The 17,570-nt window shown below is 37.2% G+C and overlaps 1 protein-coding gene across 1 annotated transcript in view; it reads right to left on the bottom strand.

Annotated features, from left to right (window-relative positions):
* Nucleotides 1-2,833: 2,833 nt before the first annotated feature.
* LOC103906244 (connector enhancer of kinase suppressor of ras 2) overlaps nt 2,834-17,570 on the bottom strand; it is a 217,434-nt gene continuing 202,697 nt past the window's right edge. Inside the window, exons 20-24 of the mRNA XM_019474318.1 lie at nt 6,832-6,902; nt 5,976-6,076; nt 4,028-4,535; nt 3,506-3,705; nt 2,834-3,128 (exon numbers count right to left, since the gene is read on the bottom strand). Coding sequence (XP_019329863.1) covers nt 2,913-3,128; nt 3,506-3,705; nt 4,028-4,535; nt 5,976-6,076; nt 6,832-6,902 — 1,096 coding nt within the window. The 3' untranslated portion in view covers nt 2,834-2,912. The remainder of the gene's footprint in view (nt 3,129-3,505; nt 3,706-4,027; nt 4,536-5,975; nt 6,077-6,831; nt 6,903-17,570) is intronic.

Here is a 17,570-nt window from a genome sequence, read left to right as displayed (position 1 = left end):
CGATGTGTGCATTTAAGGAGTCATTGACTTCAGTGATTCTTAAGCAGAGAGTTGATTACTTTGCTGAAGCAGGCCAAATATGCCTTCATGTTGTATGTTCTATCCAAATGTTGTTGTGCATTTGTTGCAATGATGCTGTGACTCAATTGCCTGTGTGATGCAAAGAACTCAAAACAGCTGTCAGTAATACTTCTCTACTAATAACATCTTATGTTGTTATAGACGATTATTTGTTGAATCATTGCCTCTACTGTGGTTCAAATAAATGCCAGTGCGAATGAGAGTAAAAAACAAATCTGAATTGTATTTCTTCAGCTGCTATATTGGGTTTACATGGCAAGGTTTTGGTAGCAGGGGGGCTGCTCCCATGTTGGACACGACCAGTTCCAGCTGGCTCCAAAACAGACCCGCTGCTGGTCAAAGCTGAGCCGATCAGGGAGGCTGGTGGCACCACTGTGATAACTTATTTAAGAAAGGGTAAAAACGCTGCACAGCAGCTGTGAGAGAGGAGTGAGAAAAATGTGAGAAACGACTTCGTATACATCAACGTCAGCAAAGAAGGAAGGGGAGAAGGTGCTCCAGGTGCCAGAGCAGAGCTTCCCCTGCAGCCTGTAGAGAAGACCATGGTGAAGCAGGTTGTCTTCCTGCAGCCCATGGAGGACCATGCCTGAGCAGATATCCATATTGCAGCCTGTGGAGGACCCCACGCCTCAGCAGGTGGTGATTCCTGAAGGAAACTGCAGCACATGAAGAGCCCACACAGGAGCAGGCTCCTGGCAGAACCTGCAGCCCATGGAAAGGAGCCCACGCAGGAGAAGGTTTTCTAGCAGAAAATGCAGCCCATGAGGGACCCATGGTGGAGCAGTCTGTTCCTGAAGGACTGTACCCCATGGAAAAGACCCACGCTGGAGCAGTTCTTGAAGAACTGCAGCCCACGGGAGAGACCCCACGCTGGAGCAGGCAAATAGTGTGAGGAAGGAACAGCAGAGATTAAGTATTATGATCTGACTGCAATCCCCATTCCCCATCTCCCTGAGCCACTGAGGGGAGAGGGAGGTAGAAAAGCTGGGAACAAAGGAATGAAATTGAGCCTGGGAAGAAGGGGGGAGGTGGATGAAAGGTGTTTTAAGTTTTGTCTTTGTTTCTCACTATGCAACTGCATTTTCAATTGGCATTAGTTTTTCCCAAGTCAAGTCTGTTTTGCCCATGACGATCATTGGTAGGTGATCCCCCTGTCTTCATCTCAACCCACAAGCTTTTCCACCATATTTTCTCCCCCTGTCCTGTTGAGGAGGGGGAGTGAGTGCATCTTGGTGGGCACCTGGTGGCCGGCCAAGGTCAGCCCCCCACAGCTGCTTTGTGGAGACTGAACTAAACGAACGGGATACCTTCACCGAGCTCTGGCTTTGTGAATAATTAAATCTCTTCCTGGGTACTAGGACCTCATTGAGATAACATTTTTTCCTATATTATGTTGAACTGTATGAATTTTACAGTTCTTGATGTATGAAAGACGACTAGGTTTATCTTGTGAAAAAATTATCAGTGAATATCTGTGTTTAAGTGCAATGACGTCAACTGTATTCACATACACTTTGTTCTACTTTCTAGAGATATTCTAGCAAGCATAGTCAGAGAAAATTGTGAAGGGGTGTTTGAAATTTATATTCAGTAGCATTCAGAGCAATCTTTTTTTTTTCCCCCCTAAGAATACAAGTATTTTCTCCAAAATCTGATTCTTAGAAATCATTCTCATCCAGGCAAGGAAGTGAAATACACTATGTGACTTGTGTGTCTTCCCAAACCAATCAACACAGATTGGTTTTCAAATGATGTATTGAATAACTTCAACCACTTGCTAATGTACAACTAACAGTTAAAAATTATTGCCAGACATTATATAATTTTGAATAATTTACTCAGCTCTAGATGTCAGCCTATTACGGAATTTAATTGATTAGTTCAGGATTTTTTTAAACTTAATTCTCATCCTTGAAGCATCAGAGCTTTTTTGAATTTTGTGACTCACAGTCATGTGTCACAAATTCACAGTGAAGAAACTATGAAAGCCTGCAGTAGGTACCATATTCAGCGCAGATGTTTTTCTTTCACCATGAAATACCTCAAATTATATTAAAATCAGTTTAAGTTGCAGCATTAGTGAACAACCAATGTTGTTCTACTTGTATCTTAACCTCTGTGCCATACCTGCTTGCTTATGTTCGTTCATTTTAAAGGCAGGCACAGTATGTAACAAACACAGTATCTAAATGGCATGTACAGTATGCCCATAGGGCCAGATTGGGATCTATTTGCTAGATGTACAGTGTACATTTTAAGGCACACTATAGGGATTGAGTTTACATTTTGATAACTCTGTCCTTTTATTTGCAAAGATGGTCACTACCTGGAAATGTTGCAAAAATAAACGTTCATCTCTAAGAGTGGCCAATGTCTTTATGTTTTCATTTTATATTTTTCTCAAGAAAAAATGTGTGAAAATGTGAACTTTAGGGCATTTTGAAAGTAAACGTCAACTTCAGTGTTACATTTTATATACATAGATATGTCTTTATATATATCTAAATATATAAAATGATTGTAGGAGCTCATACTATAAGCTTAGTTTTAGTACAGTACTTTAAATATACTGGTATTTATTTTCAGTTACACTTCTGCACTGCTTCTTTCTAATGCAGAGCTTGATACGGACATCGGTTGATAATAGCAAACAAAAAAAAATTCATAAAGAATATTATTGTCTTATCATGCAATGTAGTAGGCATCCTGTGGCACTATTCTCTTATCCAACTTATTTACAGTTCTGCTGAGTACATTTTCAATAAACATTACAGTGTTTGTCTTACTCGATTTTTCATGGCACCCAGCAATTATTCAGGATATGAGTCCTGTCACACATGAGTTTCAATGAACGAATGTGTATGTGTCAGCATTGGTGCTGAGGTTGCAAGTTCAGAGGCTCCATTTTGAGATTTCACAGCAGCACTGTACTCACAAATGTCCAGGAAAAACTCATAGTTCTTTAGTTTCCAATCTTTAAACTTCTTTGATGTTAAGTTGGGATCATCCAGAAGGCTGTTGATAACTGTGAGGTCCCCTTCCTTCGCCTATCAAATTCCAGAAAGACACAGTACATGTCAAAATGAAATTTATGCCACATTTTTTATTTCGGCACTTTATTTCTTCTTTCATTTTAATGCAAAGTGCTGGGGAAACTACTCTGGACACTTGAATCTTTTACCTCTATACAGGATCTATTACAGCTTAAACTGTTTGACAACACTTTCTACAATATGCCTATAAAGGGTGCCAAATAATTTTTTTTCCTTAAGCTGGAATGTGTTTGTTTTCACGTATTTTTAGTTTCTTTGGAACTTAATTCTAAAGCTACAAAGAAAGCCTCCTTCCTCCATGGAAAACATGAAGAGATTATACTTTTACTAGTTTATATTGCTCATACACAAAATTAATGATAAAGCCTTACTTTTAAAGTGCTCTTGAGAACTCTGATGTGGTGAAGCTTTTCATTGATAACTGGATCATTACATCGCTTTACAAAAGACCTGCGGAACTCCTGCTTGGTGGAAGGACGCTGCTCTCCAAAAGCTGACAAACTAGCTTGTTCCAGAGATTTGTATAGCTCTTGCAGACCATCTGTATTTTCTCCAATTTCTTTTATGTTTTCTGAAAGAAAATAGATAACGAAACCTAACAACAAATCTGATCATTCTGATGAAGTCTCTAAAACCAGCAAGCAATACTGCAAATTCATGTATAAAGTAACCCTATAACACAGTCTTCCAATTTTTGTTTTGATAAAACAAGAACATTTTGATATTCTTAGCACTACATCCAAGCATTTTAAGTAGTGCAAACTCCTGTGTAGTGACTGATGAATTTGCCAACATATAACAGTTCAACCACAAAAACCTTGCTGAGAATAATGGCAATATTGCTCTGGCATTCAATGGCAGTAAAGAGGATCAGAGTATCTCCAAAAGCTTACCTTCTGCACAGAAACTGTTATGCCTTCTAATAGGAACTTTATCTTCTAGCTTGTCATCTGTTCCTTCTATGGATTTTACACGTCCTTTACCCCTAACATCTCTGTTTCGGGGAAGGCTTTGACTACGTTGCTTCTGTGGCCTGCTATGAGAGCTATGTCCCCTTTGACATTCCACCAAAGGGAAAGGCCCATCCTGCTCATAATTATGACGTCTTTGTACTGGTAGCGTCGCTTGTTTTCGTTTGTCCGGTGACATTCCAGGATGGCCACTCATGTACTCTGCATCAGGAGGAACAGTCTGAAGAAAATGGAGCCCTGAACTGGTTAACGGAGTCTCTATCAGATCCTGCCACGAGCGTCTTTCTCGGTAGGGAGGTCTGCATCCTGATGAGTGTGTGCTTCCTGCTACATCTTGTCGAGAATCCTCGGCAGAAGAATGAGAGTATGTTGATTCACTTGAAAAGTGTCGACCGTGTTTGGCTTCAGGGAATGGACTTGAAGAATTCACCTAAGAAGATACAAAAGCATCTGACTATAAGACAATGTTTTGAACAGATCCAAGAAAATGACTACAGTGTAGAACATTATGAGATATATACTAGTAAAATGGACTGATGTGTGTGTTTTGATATGTCATAATATGAACCTCTGTAAACAGAACATAACTAGCAGTGAGATCTTTTATGCAAGTGCTACGTTTTAACCACTCCCTATTCGTTTTGCACATTCTCTGCCCATGAGCAACTCCTGCTGGAAAGAACAGTATAATACTGGTACAGGTTTCCTGAAGACCTGTCCAATTTACACTCAGTCCAGCAGTGTGCTGTGAAGACATGAAAGCCCCCAAAAGAAACCATAACTGGATTTCCTTTCTTTTTAGGAGATAAGTATCCAGCCAAACAGAAAAATAAAACGCCTCAGCACTGAGGAAGATTTTTGAATTTTGCTGAACTTCTCAAATTATTTTAATTAATTCTGCTGGGTCTGTGTATAATTTTAATTAAAAACAAAGAGAAAGGCAAAAAAGTGGAAAAACAGAAAGGGAGGGGCTTAACCTGTATCCCAGTTGATAAAACAGCATCGCATGGGTGAAAATCAGTCTGAACTTCACCCATGTGATGCTGTTGTCTCAGTCACTCTTTCTTTGGTTCTGGCTGTGTAAGGATCGTGTCATTCACGCTGAAGAAAAATCTGAAAGAAAAATAGAGAACAGTCCTATCTGCGCTTAGAAACATATAATAATTATCACAGCCTGTCTATGTTCCGTATGATAGAAATGTTCTTATTTGCTACTAGAGCCTGTTTGTATACAAAATGGTTTTTTTTCCCCTCAGTTATCAAAATCTGTCTATACACAATATATTAGAAGTATTTTTATCAGCTACTTAACATCTTATGACACTAACAGAAAATACTGTCGCTACTATGGTATTGTACGCAATGCTTCATATTGTAAAAAACCCCTTGACTCTAAAGATATGTTCTTAAAAAAAGTGTTCGTACTAAAACATGATTACTGCATGAATGTGATCTGATCTTAATCTCTAGCATCCAGTATCCAATATTCGTACTTGAAAAAACAGTCTCAGTTAATACAGACTATCCAATCCACCCCATTCTTTTCATATTCTGCAGTAAAGTCAACATTTGAATATTCCGTTCATGTTATTAGGTATAATCTCCCAAATCCTACAGAAAATGTCATATTTACAGTCTGGTGACATATCTGTATAAGGAGACATTTACCTCTCCTTCCTTTATAATTGACTTGTTATGGAAACATTCAGGTCTTAGCTCATGAGGAACAGCAGTAATTTCATTCTTACAATGAGATCTGTCTTTGTTCTGCCTTTGCAGTAATTAAATATTCCAAAACAAGGAAAGTGAAAATCAAGGCACACAGATATTTTTCGTTGACCTACTGTCAAATGCAATATTTGTAACTCACTGAGGGTGTTCGATGATAGGTGTCACACAGTGTTGAAGAGCCTTCCTGCTTCAGGGTTAAAGAGCCGTCGATGTCATCCTGGTCGCTTTCACTCCAGTAATCTGCTAACAAAGCATTCCGGGTTTCACTCATGTGCTTTTCCACAGGAAAGCGGGTCCCACATTTTGAAAATATCATTAGCATGCAAAGGTGAACATTCACAGTCACCTAGGTGGCTTGGCAGTCACTAAGGAACAGTGACAATGTCTGGCACCTAAGATACACAGATATGTAGAAGAACCCTCAAATGGTTTTGGATAGCATTTACAGAAAGCAGGCTAGGCACCTAACTCCCACTGTACATAAAAAACAACTTCTGGTCACAGACTTTCAAAGAGAAGCATCATTCTAGATGCCAAAGTAGAGCTGAGCCTCAATAATTAATTTAATTATGTTAGCATAACAGGTTCCACCATGGGTGATGGTGAAAAAGGCAAGGCTGGCACCTGAGCTCAGGAGATGCGAAAATGGTTCTAAAGCACATGTTGACCTGTGTTTGTGATGTCTTCACTTGCTCTAGGGTGATGAACATAGCCGATGGCTGTGATCTGGGAGATCACACCTCACCCTGAACCTTGCATTCTCTTTATCACTTGTTTTAAATATTTCTTGAAATTATTACTCAGGATTTTATTTTCTTTGGTGGTGGCACCAATAAATACAGTTCTTCAAGGATATGGATTCTTATGACAATTGATATTTTAAAAGATATGGCACATGTCAAAAAGTCAGTTATGACATCTCCAACTTTGTTCAAATAATGAACAGATATGTACTCTCTGCTCTCGTCTCCTGATTATAATGTCTGAAACATTACCTTCATCTGGATGAATATCCTTGTCATCAGGTGTGTAACCAATTGCTGCGAGACCCAAGCGATTCATCCATCTAATAGAACAATAAAAAATGAGGAAGAGATACTGGAAAGGAACATGTAGTGTAAATGTGAGGGCATACAGATTTTTAACACTTGGAAAAGTCAGAGACAATGCTTAGTCCAAAAATTGAACACTGTTCAGGCTGTTAAAAGCATGATTTAGATGTGTTCAGTGGTTAATAGTTTTAAGTGAAGGATGTTCCAGTTCATGTGCAATGCAGATGTACTTCTGGACTTCTATTCACACCTGCTGGAGGATGTTTGCCTATGGAGTATCAGACTCATTGCATTTTATTCTGCTGCCTAGAAAATTGAAGAATCATGACATCAGTCTTCCTTATGTCATCAAGAAACTGTGAAGCATACATACTAATATGCTAACTTTAGCAATGACTGAACAAAATTTTTAGAATAGTCTGTGTAGAAGAGAAAACGTCCAGCTCTGTCTCCACCTTAAGCAGAATCAAATTCTCTCGAAGCTGCATCTGCAAACTATTTGTGTGGAATGATTTCCAGAGACATTGGGTAAAGGAGCATATGGCATTTATTCTGACTGCTACTTCTATTAATTTCAAGAACTTGCCTGAATTGCCAAAATACTATAAAATAAAACAGAATTATGATGATAATTGTATGAAAACCTGTATTAGGAAATAAGTGGTATTAAAATGGTATACTCAAAAAGCTAAAACAGACTATGACAGTATTCCACTGGTTATTTGCTAGTCTAGATTCATGATACTGGTGATATAAATGTTTAGGCTTGTTGAGCTGCGATATCAACATTATTTTCCTTTGATTTTTTTAATACAGAATCTTAGGTTTCTAAAACAAGACTTGGTAAATTGAAAGTACTTTAGTATTTGCATTTTACATTGGATGTTCTGTTTTCTTTCTTTGTCCCAAAATTAATTAGCTTGATCAAAAATAAGATTCTTTGTTTCATTAGGAAAATATTATAGTTTATTTTGGGGAAAATACCTTTAGAGTTTTCTTTCTATAAGATTACTGGATGTTTATACAATATATAATTGAAAAACAGAAAAAAAGGAAATTAACACATAGAGAGGAAAGTCACTTCTTAATGTTCAGCAAATGGAAAATCAAGAATCAGCTTATCATCATCAACAAGGAAATATAACGAAAGAAAAAAGTCCTATTAATGTAATCTGTAATGATTGGGATGCATTCTTAAATATTGCCTTTCTCGGTGACTAAATTATTTACTATGTCATTAATTTCCTAGTATATTGCATGCAAGTGTTTTCTAGAAGCAGCTCTTTTTTCATTTTTAACGTTGCAACATACAATTTGTTAACAATTATGTTCTTGGTTAATGAATCATCTTATGACAAAAACCTCTTTCAAAGACTTCAAGACAGGCATTAGTAAACAATACATACTATAGCATAGGGGCGAGTTTTTTGCAGATTAAAACAAGAAAACTATTCAGTGTAATTCTTTCCCACTTGCACTAGAGCAGAAAAAAGCTTCTAAGGACATCTGTGAATGTATTACTGGTCTAATAGCATAGTGTATGGAAGATGGTATACACAGCGACGAGGCAGAAAATGAAGGAAGAGTGAACTCTCCACTAAAAATAGCACAGTTCAGCATGTATTGATCTCCTGGTCTAGGCAACGCTCTGCAGTTGCTCAGAGCAATGATCTTAATCTGTAATATTGGTTATAACACTGACTCATTGTGTGGCTTCAGCAAATCGTTCTACATATCTTATGACTTTCATAAGTATCCAAAGGGGACAACAACATTTACTTATTACTCACAGGGAATTGCTATAGGGTTTAATTTACTTGCAAAACTATGAAAATATAAAGAATTGTACAATAATATTGCTTTGCCTTTCAGTATTAAACCAGAAGTGAGCAAATTGGAAATAAAAATGGAAATGATGATTAGTTTTCACAAATATCAACTGCAGGGTTAGGACTACTTACAGAGACATTGTTTGTATCAGCATGTCAATAACTCATCTTTACCATGAAGGAAGTAAATTTCAAATGGATTAACAGGTTTACAGTAAAGCTTTTCTACAGTGCTCACCAGCATAATTTCATTCAACAAACGGCATGCCGATCACTTGACATTTGCTTCTCTTGAAAGGCATATTCTTTATTGCAGTAATTGAAATGACATCATACCCTTGCTCATTATTAAGCATTTGTATTCACTATTTTTTCAACAGTTGTTCCTGAATTTCTAAACTCATTAAAATTGGAGCAAAATAGTTTTAGTCATACTTTACCATATGCCTTTGGCAATTAAGCAGAATGCCTCAGCGACTTCAACTAAGGTTCTGCTTAAGCACCAATGATAAATTAGGACTCATTACCATTTTCAAAGTTAAAACAGACTGAGCTGTTTTGGTGGTCAGTGCATGGAGATTTATATTGTCTTAAATTTCTTGCCAAATTTATCTTGTTGCTCATTGTTAATTTGAGGGTTTCAAATCTTGGAAGCATATATAGATAACAGTCTAAGTGTTAGTATTAACCTTCAAGAGAACACAGATATTCTTAGCATACACAGAGCATCAGCTTTACTCATGGCCTCAATGTCCAAATCTGGAATTAGCAGAAGGTAATCTTCCTTCTCTAAGACTGCTCAGATTTTTCTCTTCCAAAGGGCAAGAAGATCCCCAGCTATAGTTACAAGTACTTTCTTACCTCATTTACCACAATTTAGAGTTAGCTCTTTGTCAAGACAACAAAAAGGGTTATCTGATGACATTCAGTGGCTTATAATGATAAAATCTCTTCTGATAAAAGAAAAAGAATCTCAATTTTAGGTTTTGTGTTTTTTAAAAAAAAGCATGGGTGAATGTTTTTGAGGTTAATCAGGAGTTATAGAAGTGCTGAGATTACAGATCCTTTTCTTACAGTTAACATTTTTTTTTTTTCAAGGAAATGCAAACTCAGTTCAAAAGGAATGCTGTGTAAACTTGATGAATTTGCTTGATGAGCAAACCACTTTCATTTTTAAGAAAACAGGCAGTCAAGGTTATAAAAAGTTCTCTGTGGAAAGCTTGGAAACTCAGCCATTTGGTTCTGAACTCTGCATTGAATGCCTTGTAGGCAAATGTCAGGTTTCAGGAAGGCAACGGGAGTATGTGTCAGAATTGGACTCTCTAAGGGATAGATGACTGCATGTTTAATTGAAGGTCATGCAATGCAAGACTATATGCTATACCAAAAAAGCCACTATAGTGAAAAAAAACCAGGACATCGTTTGTCTAATTTGGTTTATATAGCTGTACCCCTAATAGCTCTTTGAATTTCATGTGATCACAAAAAGACACGAGATATTCTGGCAGGTACACGTATAGCAATCTTACATGTACATCTCTATATATCTTAGACCCCCGAGGCAGAAAGTTGGACTCCTCTTCCCCCCCAAACCCCTACCTTTTTTCTTTGATAATTTCAACAACTCTTTTCTTTTGATAATTAAACAATTTAAACAGCACGTTTCACTAAGTTTGTGTCTAGGCCACTCAAGGAGCCACAGGGTTTGCATTCTAGATAGAAATTAGCTGTGATAACATGGAGCCGTACTAAATATCCCAAGGATACTTTGCTACAACATTTTACCTTCAATATTGTACAACATCTCCATAAGATATAATATCTTACTGAGGTACATTGTAACAACTTACAAGGGACCGAGAAGCGTATTAATTATTTTTTATCACCTGTACCTTAGTGAACCAAATGCAGGGAAAGGTAAGCCTCAAGTAAGGTAATCTAAATACATAAGTAAGTTTTGTACTTTGTCTCAATGGTTTAAATTCTAAATAAATCAAACCGGCTTTAATTCCGTTGATTACAAACAGGCACTGTTGTCATTGCTTTGGGATAAAATAGAGCTGCATGGTAGGAAGTTAAGTTAAATTTACTGAGATAATTCTGGTTAGTACCAGGGGATTACAGCCCAGGGCCTCTTCTGAGAGTCTGATTCTACCCCCAGGCCTGGAAAGTGATGATTACAAAGACACCGAGGGCAGTGATGAACTGCGTAGCTGTGACAATAATCAAAACTTGATACTGCAGAGTGAGTCATGCTTGAAATGCCCTGAATTGTCAGGAGTCAGGAGCACATTCTCTTAGTGATCATTTAATAAAAACACTGGAAAATGTTAAAGTGGACCAAGCAACCAGGGAAACAATTTTGTATAGCTTCACTGTCCTAACACACTATATTAAAAACAAGAATAAGCCATTACTCATTGTACAAACGCAGTAAGTTTCTGTTTACTGACTTATAATTTACTCCTGCCGAGTACGGTGATGAGCCAGTCCAAGGTGAGTGTGAGGTTCTGGGATTGACGGCAGCAATGGCTTTCACAGTGGCATCACACTTCACCCACTTGGCTATTCCTTTCTACAGTCCAGAGCAAAATAGCACGAGTAAAAAAACCAAAACAACTTGGACAATCTCCGTTGTAATAAATTTGAGAGAACTATTATGTTTAGTGTAGGAGAATAAAAACCAAAGGCAAGAGGCTAACCATTTTTTAAAAAAAGAGGTGCAAGGCTGTTATTTTTAGGGTTATGGTTAAAACCATTCCATAAATCCATGGAGAAGAGGTCAGGAAGTAGCATGTTTCTGTGGTTCAAAGAAGTTTTATTTGCTAATATCCTCAATGCTAGATACACTTTTTGCATATACAAGATGGCTGATATATAGAAGAAACTATTTAATTCAAGTGAAAAAGTAAATAAAGGATATATCCCGAAAAGGTGTCAATTCAAGAGTCTATCCACTTTCACTATTTCTTTCTGTTAAATGTTCCCTTAAAAATGAAACCAATGAAATACCAAGGCATTAAAGGACAGAATAAGTAAATAGTTATATATTTCCTATCTTTCTTGCATCTTTTCATCAATTAATACTTGCACTTGTATGTCATCTCAGGTTTGTATTATAAATGTTTCAGTGCAGGAATATATCTTTCTTCACTTTTGGGTTGCATCTACACTTGAGATTATCTGATTAAAAGGAAAAACCAGAACTAAAGTGGAAGTTAAATTTGACTTAATCAAGTTATCTTTAAGTCTATTAAAATAGAGATTCCCTTGAACCATTTATTTCATACATTGAATTTATTCAGTGCAATTTATATTTAATTGCTGATTAAAAACTTTGTGTTATATTTTTTTACATCAGTGGGATAATCGGATTCCAGAATTCACTGTAAAATTCTTTGCAATACAGAATTATATTTTCAAATTGCTTTTGTACTTGTTATGCTGGCTTCTTCCTGACCAGTCTTTCTTACTGGACACCTAAAAACTCAATACATTTCCCATTTTGGTTCCTAAGGTACATTATTTTCACTATTTCCTAAGGTTATACAGGCAATATATTCATTTAACAGAATAAAGGTTCCTGTACTAGGTATGGCTAAAATGATGCCTTGATTTTCCTCAACATAAAAGAAGGCCAAAAATGTAACTGATGTCACACAGTGAAATATAACACTGAGCAGAGTCATCTCAATGAGCCCATCTCTCCAAATATATCAACTCTCAGCAGCCTGTATTTCTACAATTTTATTTGTCACAGTTGCTGGAATTTGTTAAGTAAAATCATTCATGGGATAAACTGTAAGTACTCTGATTTGATAATTTGACATGACTCTGTTGATCTTGTTTCATGCATTGTCTTCTTAGATTTGTCAGGCTGGAAAAATATGAAAAAAGCCCCAGACAGCTTAAGAGTTGACAAGTGAACCATGGCAATTTATGCCCTCTTTGCATGCACATCTACTTCATGCACTTAATGGGAATTTTTTTTTATTTTTTATTTTTTTTAACTTCACCCTGTCAACCAAATGCACAACTACTATGCCTTTGTAGTCAGAAGTCTGGTTTGGTGTTTAGGTTTTTTTTTTCCCCAGTGGATGACAGACAAAAAAGTTCACTGCTTCTGTAGCAAATAAATTACCCTTCTGGTAACAAATGAAATAGCATTTTACTGTATAAATATAGTTGTGTGTCACAGAGAATATGCACACAATAACTTTATGATAGACTATAATTTCAGATAAAACCAGTAACAAACCCTAAGGAAATCTACCAAAACAGTCACAAAAATTCACTCAACTGGAACTTCTCTTGCCAATTTTTAAACACGTTTACCAACACGTTTGTGGCAGCACTAACACCGCTTAGGCAAATCAAAAGGAATAGTCACTGTTATGTCAAGCTTGGAGTTTCAAGGAATCTATTAAGATGACAATAAGATATTTTCTTCATTAGTCAAACACGGCTACCGGATTTCACCCTACTGTACCCTTGTCCTATTGGATTTACCATATTACTCTGGATAATTCACCAAACTTTCTGGGCATCCACTTAAAGGCAAGTACTAGCTGCTGCATGCACCTACCGCTTCCTACACTGACTGTGACATTATATATGCTTCAGCATGTGCAACCACATAGTATTCTCCAGACAGGCTTTCTACCATTCTTATGAAAGTACAGGTAAGGGATGAAAAGCTGTAAAAGTGAATCCAAGGCAGGATTTCTTAACATTTAATGCATGCTGTAATTTTACTCGGTTATTCAAGCTTTTACCCAGCTTTCACCCAATGATTGGCCCAAAATAAAGCTTTGGAGAAATGAAACATTCTTTATGAGCAAGAGAACTGAGTTTAGTGTGGCCTGAAAAGGTATGGGTGGGGGGTTTTGGGTTTCAGAGGGGATTTTTTAAGAGATGGGATGATTTACTGTGAAATTATGTATTCTACTTCCACATACTCCTAAAGAGATCAGATCAAATAGGCCAAGCAATACTGTTAAATGCCCAACTTATTTATGTATATTACTTATTTCTAGTACTAAAAACTTCAGATTTTGCAGCGTTAACTTAGTATCTCCAGTATAACATCACCATATGTGACTGTAATGCACGTTCATTCATCACGGAGAGGTACAGCACTGTAATCACAAAATCTGCTATGTTAAACGCAGTTGAACTGTTTGACTCCCAGAAGAACTATACCAATTGACAATGGTATTATTTACAGCAGAATTTGATTAAGTTAATTTTGTAATTTAAACTAGTACAGAAAGCCAATGCATATCCTGACTCCTGCGCATTAGGGATAAATTCACACCTGAATGCTAATTTGGATTGCTTGTTGGATAGTTGTAATTGTGTATTGTAAACTCCTTTGAACTCCTTTAGTGTAATGCTATAAGCCAGTGGTTCTCAAGCTGTATTAAGGGGGAAATGGTAGTTCCCAAGTCTATGGCAAGTAGTCCATAAATCGTAGAAAGGAGGAGTTAGGCGGCTAGCCAAAAAAAGATGATTTTGAAGACTTAACAGCTCTGTACTAGTACTTCCTGGTGTAGTATTTTCCCCAGACGGAGCACTGTAGCTCTACTATTGCACTGTTCACTCCCATATACATCATGGTTTCATCCAGTCTCTGGGGCCTGCAGCTAATTCTGATCAGAAAATTGTTTTACTTGTGCTGCAACTTATGAGCTTTTATGTGAGAACAATAAATTAGGGGACCGAAGTGGCCTTGGGCATGGACTATTTTTCCTGGATTTGAAACAAGTTTATAGGAACATAAAGGAAGAAGGGGAAAACCTGCTGTTTACGTTTACTTACAACACCATTGGGAAACTCCATTTCAGGGATTTCTATTTGAAAAATGCCTTTCATGTTCTGCAGAATTATCTCCTTGAGTTTCATTGGGTAAGGGACTGAGGAGTAAGAACTCTTTAATAACTTACTCGGCTCTATTTGTTAAAGAACTGTTAAATTAGGACAGACAGATCTGACACGATTACTCACCTGTTCACTTCTCCAGGAACTCTTGTTTAAGAGGGGCAATGTCTAATAGGGGCCCATGTCTGAAACTTTTAGTCACCAAGATCTTTTCTTAGGTGTTAGCTTATTTGTAAGTGAAGACTGAAAGTAAATTAAAACTGTAAAAGATGCGTTAATACTGGCCCACCATCTGAGTTGGCCAAAATATGTCAAGGAGACTAACATGCCCAAAATTTAAGGAAGATGGCTGAATGAACGTCGGTGACAAACGGGATGTTTTAGGGAAAGCCTTGAGTAACTTGCTTGGTAATATTCCGTACATAAAAATACAGAGGATATGCACCCTGAAATTTGCTTATAATCAATAGAAATTTAATTCAGAAGACTTCAGTTTTCAAACAGTTTCTTTTTAAGAGAAAGAATGTGTTAGAATCTTTCAGGTCTTTACTTGGAAAATCTTGAGAGTGACCCCTACAAAATCAATCATCATTCTGTTTCAGTGGGTAGCAGATATTTGTTATATTTTTTGAATGAATGCAAAAGATTTATGGGAGTTATTAAAATTGCAAAGTTAACCCAGTTATTCAAATCAAATGTGATCAAATTATTCAGCCTAAAGTAGGAACTTTTTTAAATTTAATATTTGGAGTCCATGAGGAGATTGTAAATGCACTGTACTGCATACTTCAGTCACTTGAAAGTTTTAAATAAAGTAGATATTGTAAAACAACTGAATATTAAATTCAGTGCTAATTTCCTTAGGAGTATTAAAGCCATAAACAGGTTATGCATGGCATGGTAATAGATGAAGCAACTTCTGGGAAATAAGGCCTTTAACAAGCTTGGAGTACCCTGTGACTGTGGCAAGCGAAAGATGAGTTCATCAATTTCATTATTAATTCATTTCTAAGAACACAACTATGCTCGTGTAAGACCTGACAAAACAGCATGAGCATTAATTTTGCAAACCGAAGCCTGTCTGCACCATGCAACACAGCAGGCAAAATTCAGCTTCAACAGAGTAACTCTATCTGCTACATACAAATCAATTACTACCCATTGGTATACAATTCTTTCAACAGCAATGCAGTATTAAAGGCAGATTAAAATATTCTGGAGTGAAAAAAAAATATTAAACAGTGAATCTGAATTAAGAAACTGTAAAAACAACTGTTAAAACAAAAGCTGGTGGTAAATGCAGTTGAAGAAAGGGTATACATTCCCCACACAGTGAATAAAGAAATGCTGTGTTCCTCTCCATATTAGAACTTGTTACTTTTCAGCGTAAAAGAGCTACGCTTCTGTCAGCATAGAAAATCCAGTTAAATTTTGTGGTGGCAGGAGTGTGAGATACTGTGCAGAGTATTTGCCCTATTTCCTCAGATTACATGGTTAGCAATTTGCTGGGAAGAGAGAGATTTGTGAAATTAGTATTTTAAGTGCATTTTTCATCTATGAATCTTGCTTACTCATTTCAAATTTCACACAGGGTATCTGGGAGAAGGAATTCCAGGAAGCATGTAAAGGCTGCAGGGGATGCCCAGGGATTTTACAGAGGTAGCATACTAATCCATCATTTGGGTTGGGGAGTGAATTACCATTACTCTACAGGAACAGCATTTCTGAAGGAAAAATACTGCAAAAAATGCTTCAAGAGGAAGTTCACCCTTTGCCTTTTCTCAGGAAAAAGGCTCTTGTAAATTCCAAACTAACATGGCAGTATGATATGAAAATACATCCTGGCACCTTTCCAACTGTTGCTCTCCACGAGGGCTGTAAACTGTCATAAAGACAGCTTCGTTGGCTCCCCAGTGTGGGAAAATCAATGAATATTGTAAGAGCAGTTTATTGAATGTATGTCAAGACTTCCCGGTTTTCCTTGAGCCAGAACATTTTATAGTATAATAGAAAGATATGATCAATGGCACTTCAACAAATCATAGCTATCAAAGTAGCTAAAATCAAGGGAGAGACCATGCATAGTTAAAAATAGCAGAAGATCCTCACTTCAGTGTTGGAGCAAACAAATCTCAGTCACATTACATAACTGAACAATGGAACATTAACAACATTGGAAAAACTATTTTTCAGCACATTTATATCCTAAAAATGACAGCTAGCCACAGCGAGATACTCCCAAGAACTGAACCTCATCATCATCAGTGGATGATGAACTAGCCTGAACTGTTTTAATACAGCCAGTCTTATACATCAATACAGTATTTCTTAAAGGGCCATGTAAGCCGCAAAATATAAATGTTCAATTTAAAAATAATTTTTAGACATTAGTATTCCAAAGAATAAAGTCCGGCTCTATCCTGAGGTAGTTGTGTCTTTCTAAGTCTGCGAACAGAAAGAACTAACTAAATCTCAAAGTTTCAGCAGTCTACACCAGGGCAGATTTGACTTCAGAGTATGGTAACATTGTCCCATGTGTCCTTGCTTTTTACCTCAGCTGGGAATAAACAGATTACCAAAGTAACAGGAGGAGGTAGAACATTTGACTGCCTTTGAGGATCAAAGGTACCTCCCCACCTTTATCTAACCTCCGCCTTCATCACTGGCTCACAAAATGGAAGCACAGAGTAATTTAGGTTAGAAGACATCTCAGGAGGTCATCTGTTCCCTCACCCCACCCACAGCACGGCCAACTTTAATGTTGGATCAGGTTGTTCAGGGCCTTGTCCAGTCAAGTTTTGAATGCCCTCCCAGCACATCCAAGGACACTTAAAAACACACAGCAATGCCAACAATTGAACTTTGCTAGCCTCTGTTCCTTCTTGGGACAGTGATGTGATGAATAAAAGTAAGTACTACTGGGTTTTTTGTTGGTTTTGGGTTTTTTTCGGGGGGGGGGGGGGGGGGGGGGGT

Source organism: Aptenodytes forsteri, unplaced genomic scaffold (genome assembly GCF_000699145.1).
Source record: "Aptenodytes forsteri isolate BGI_AS27 unplaced genomic scaffold, ASM69914v1 Scaffold72, whole genome shotgun sequence".
Classification (NCBI taxonomy): domain Eukaryota; kingdom Metazoa; phylum Chordata; class Aves; order Sphenisciformes; family Spheniscidae; genus Aptenodytes; species Aptenodytes forsteri.
The sequence above is the reverse complement of the archived record's forward strand: the minus strand, read 5'-3'. Positions and strand labels throughout refer to the sequence as shown.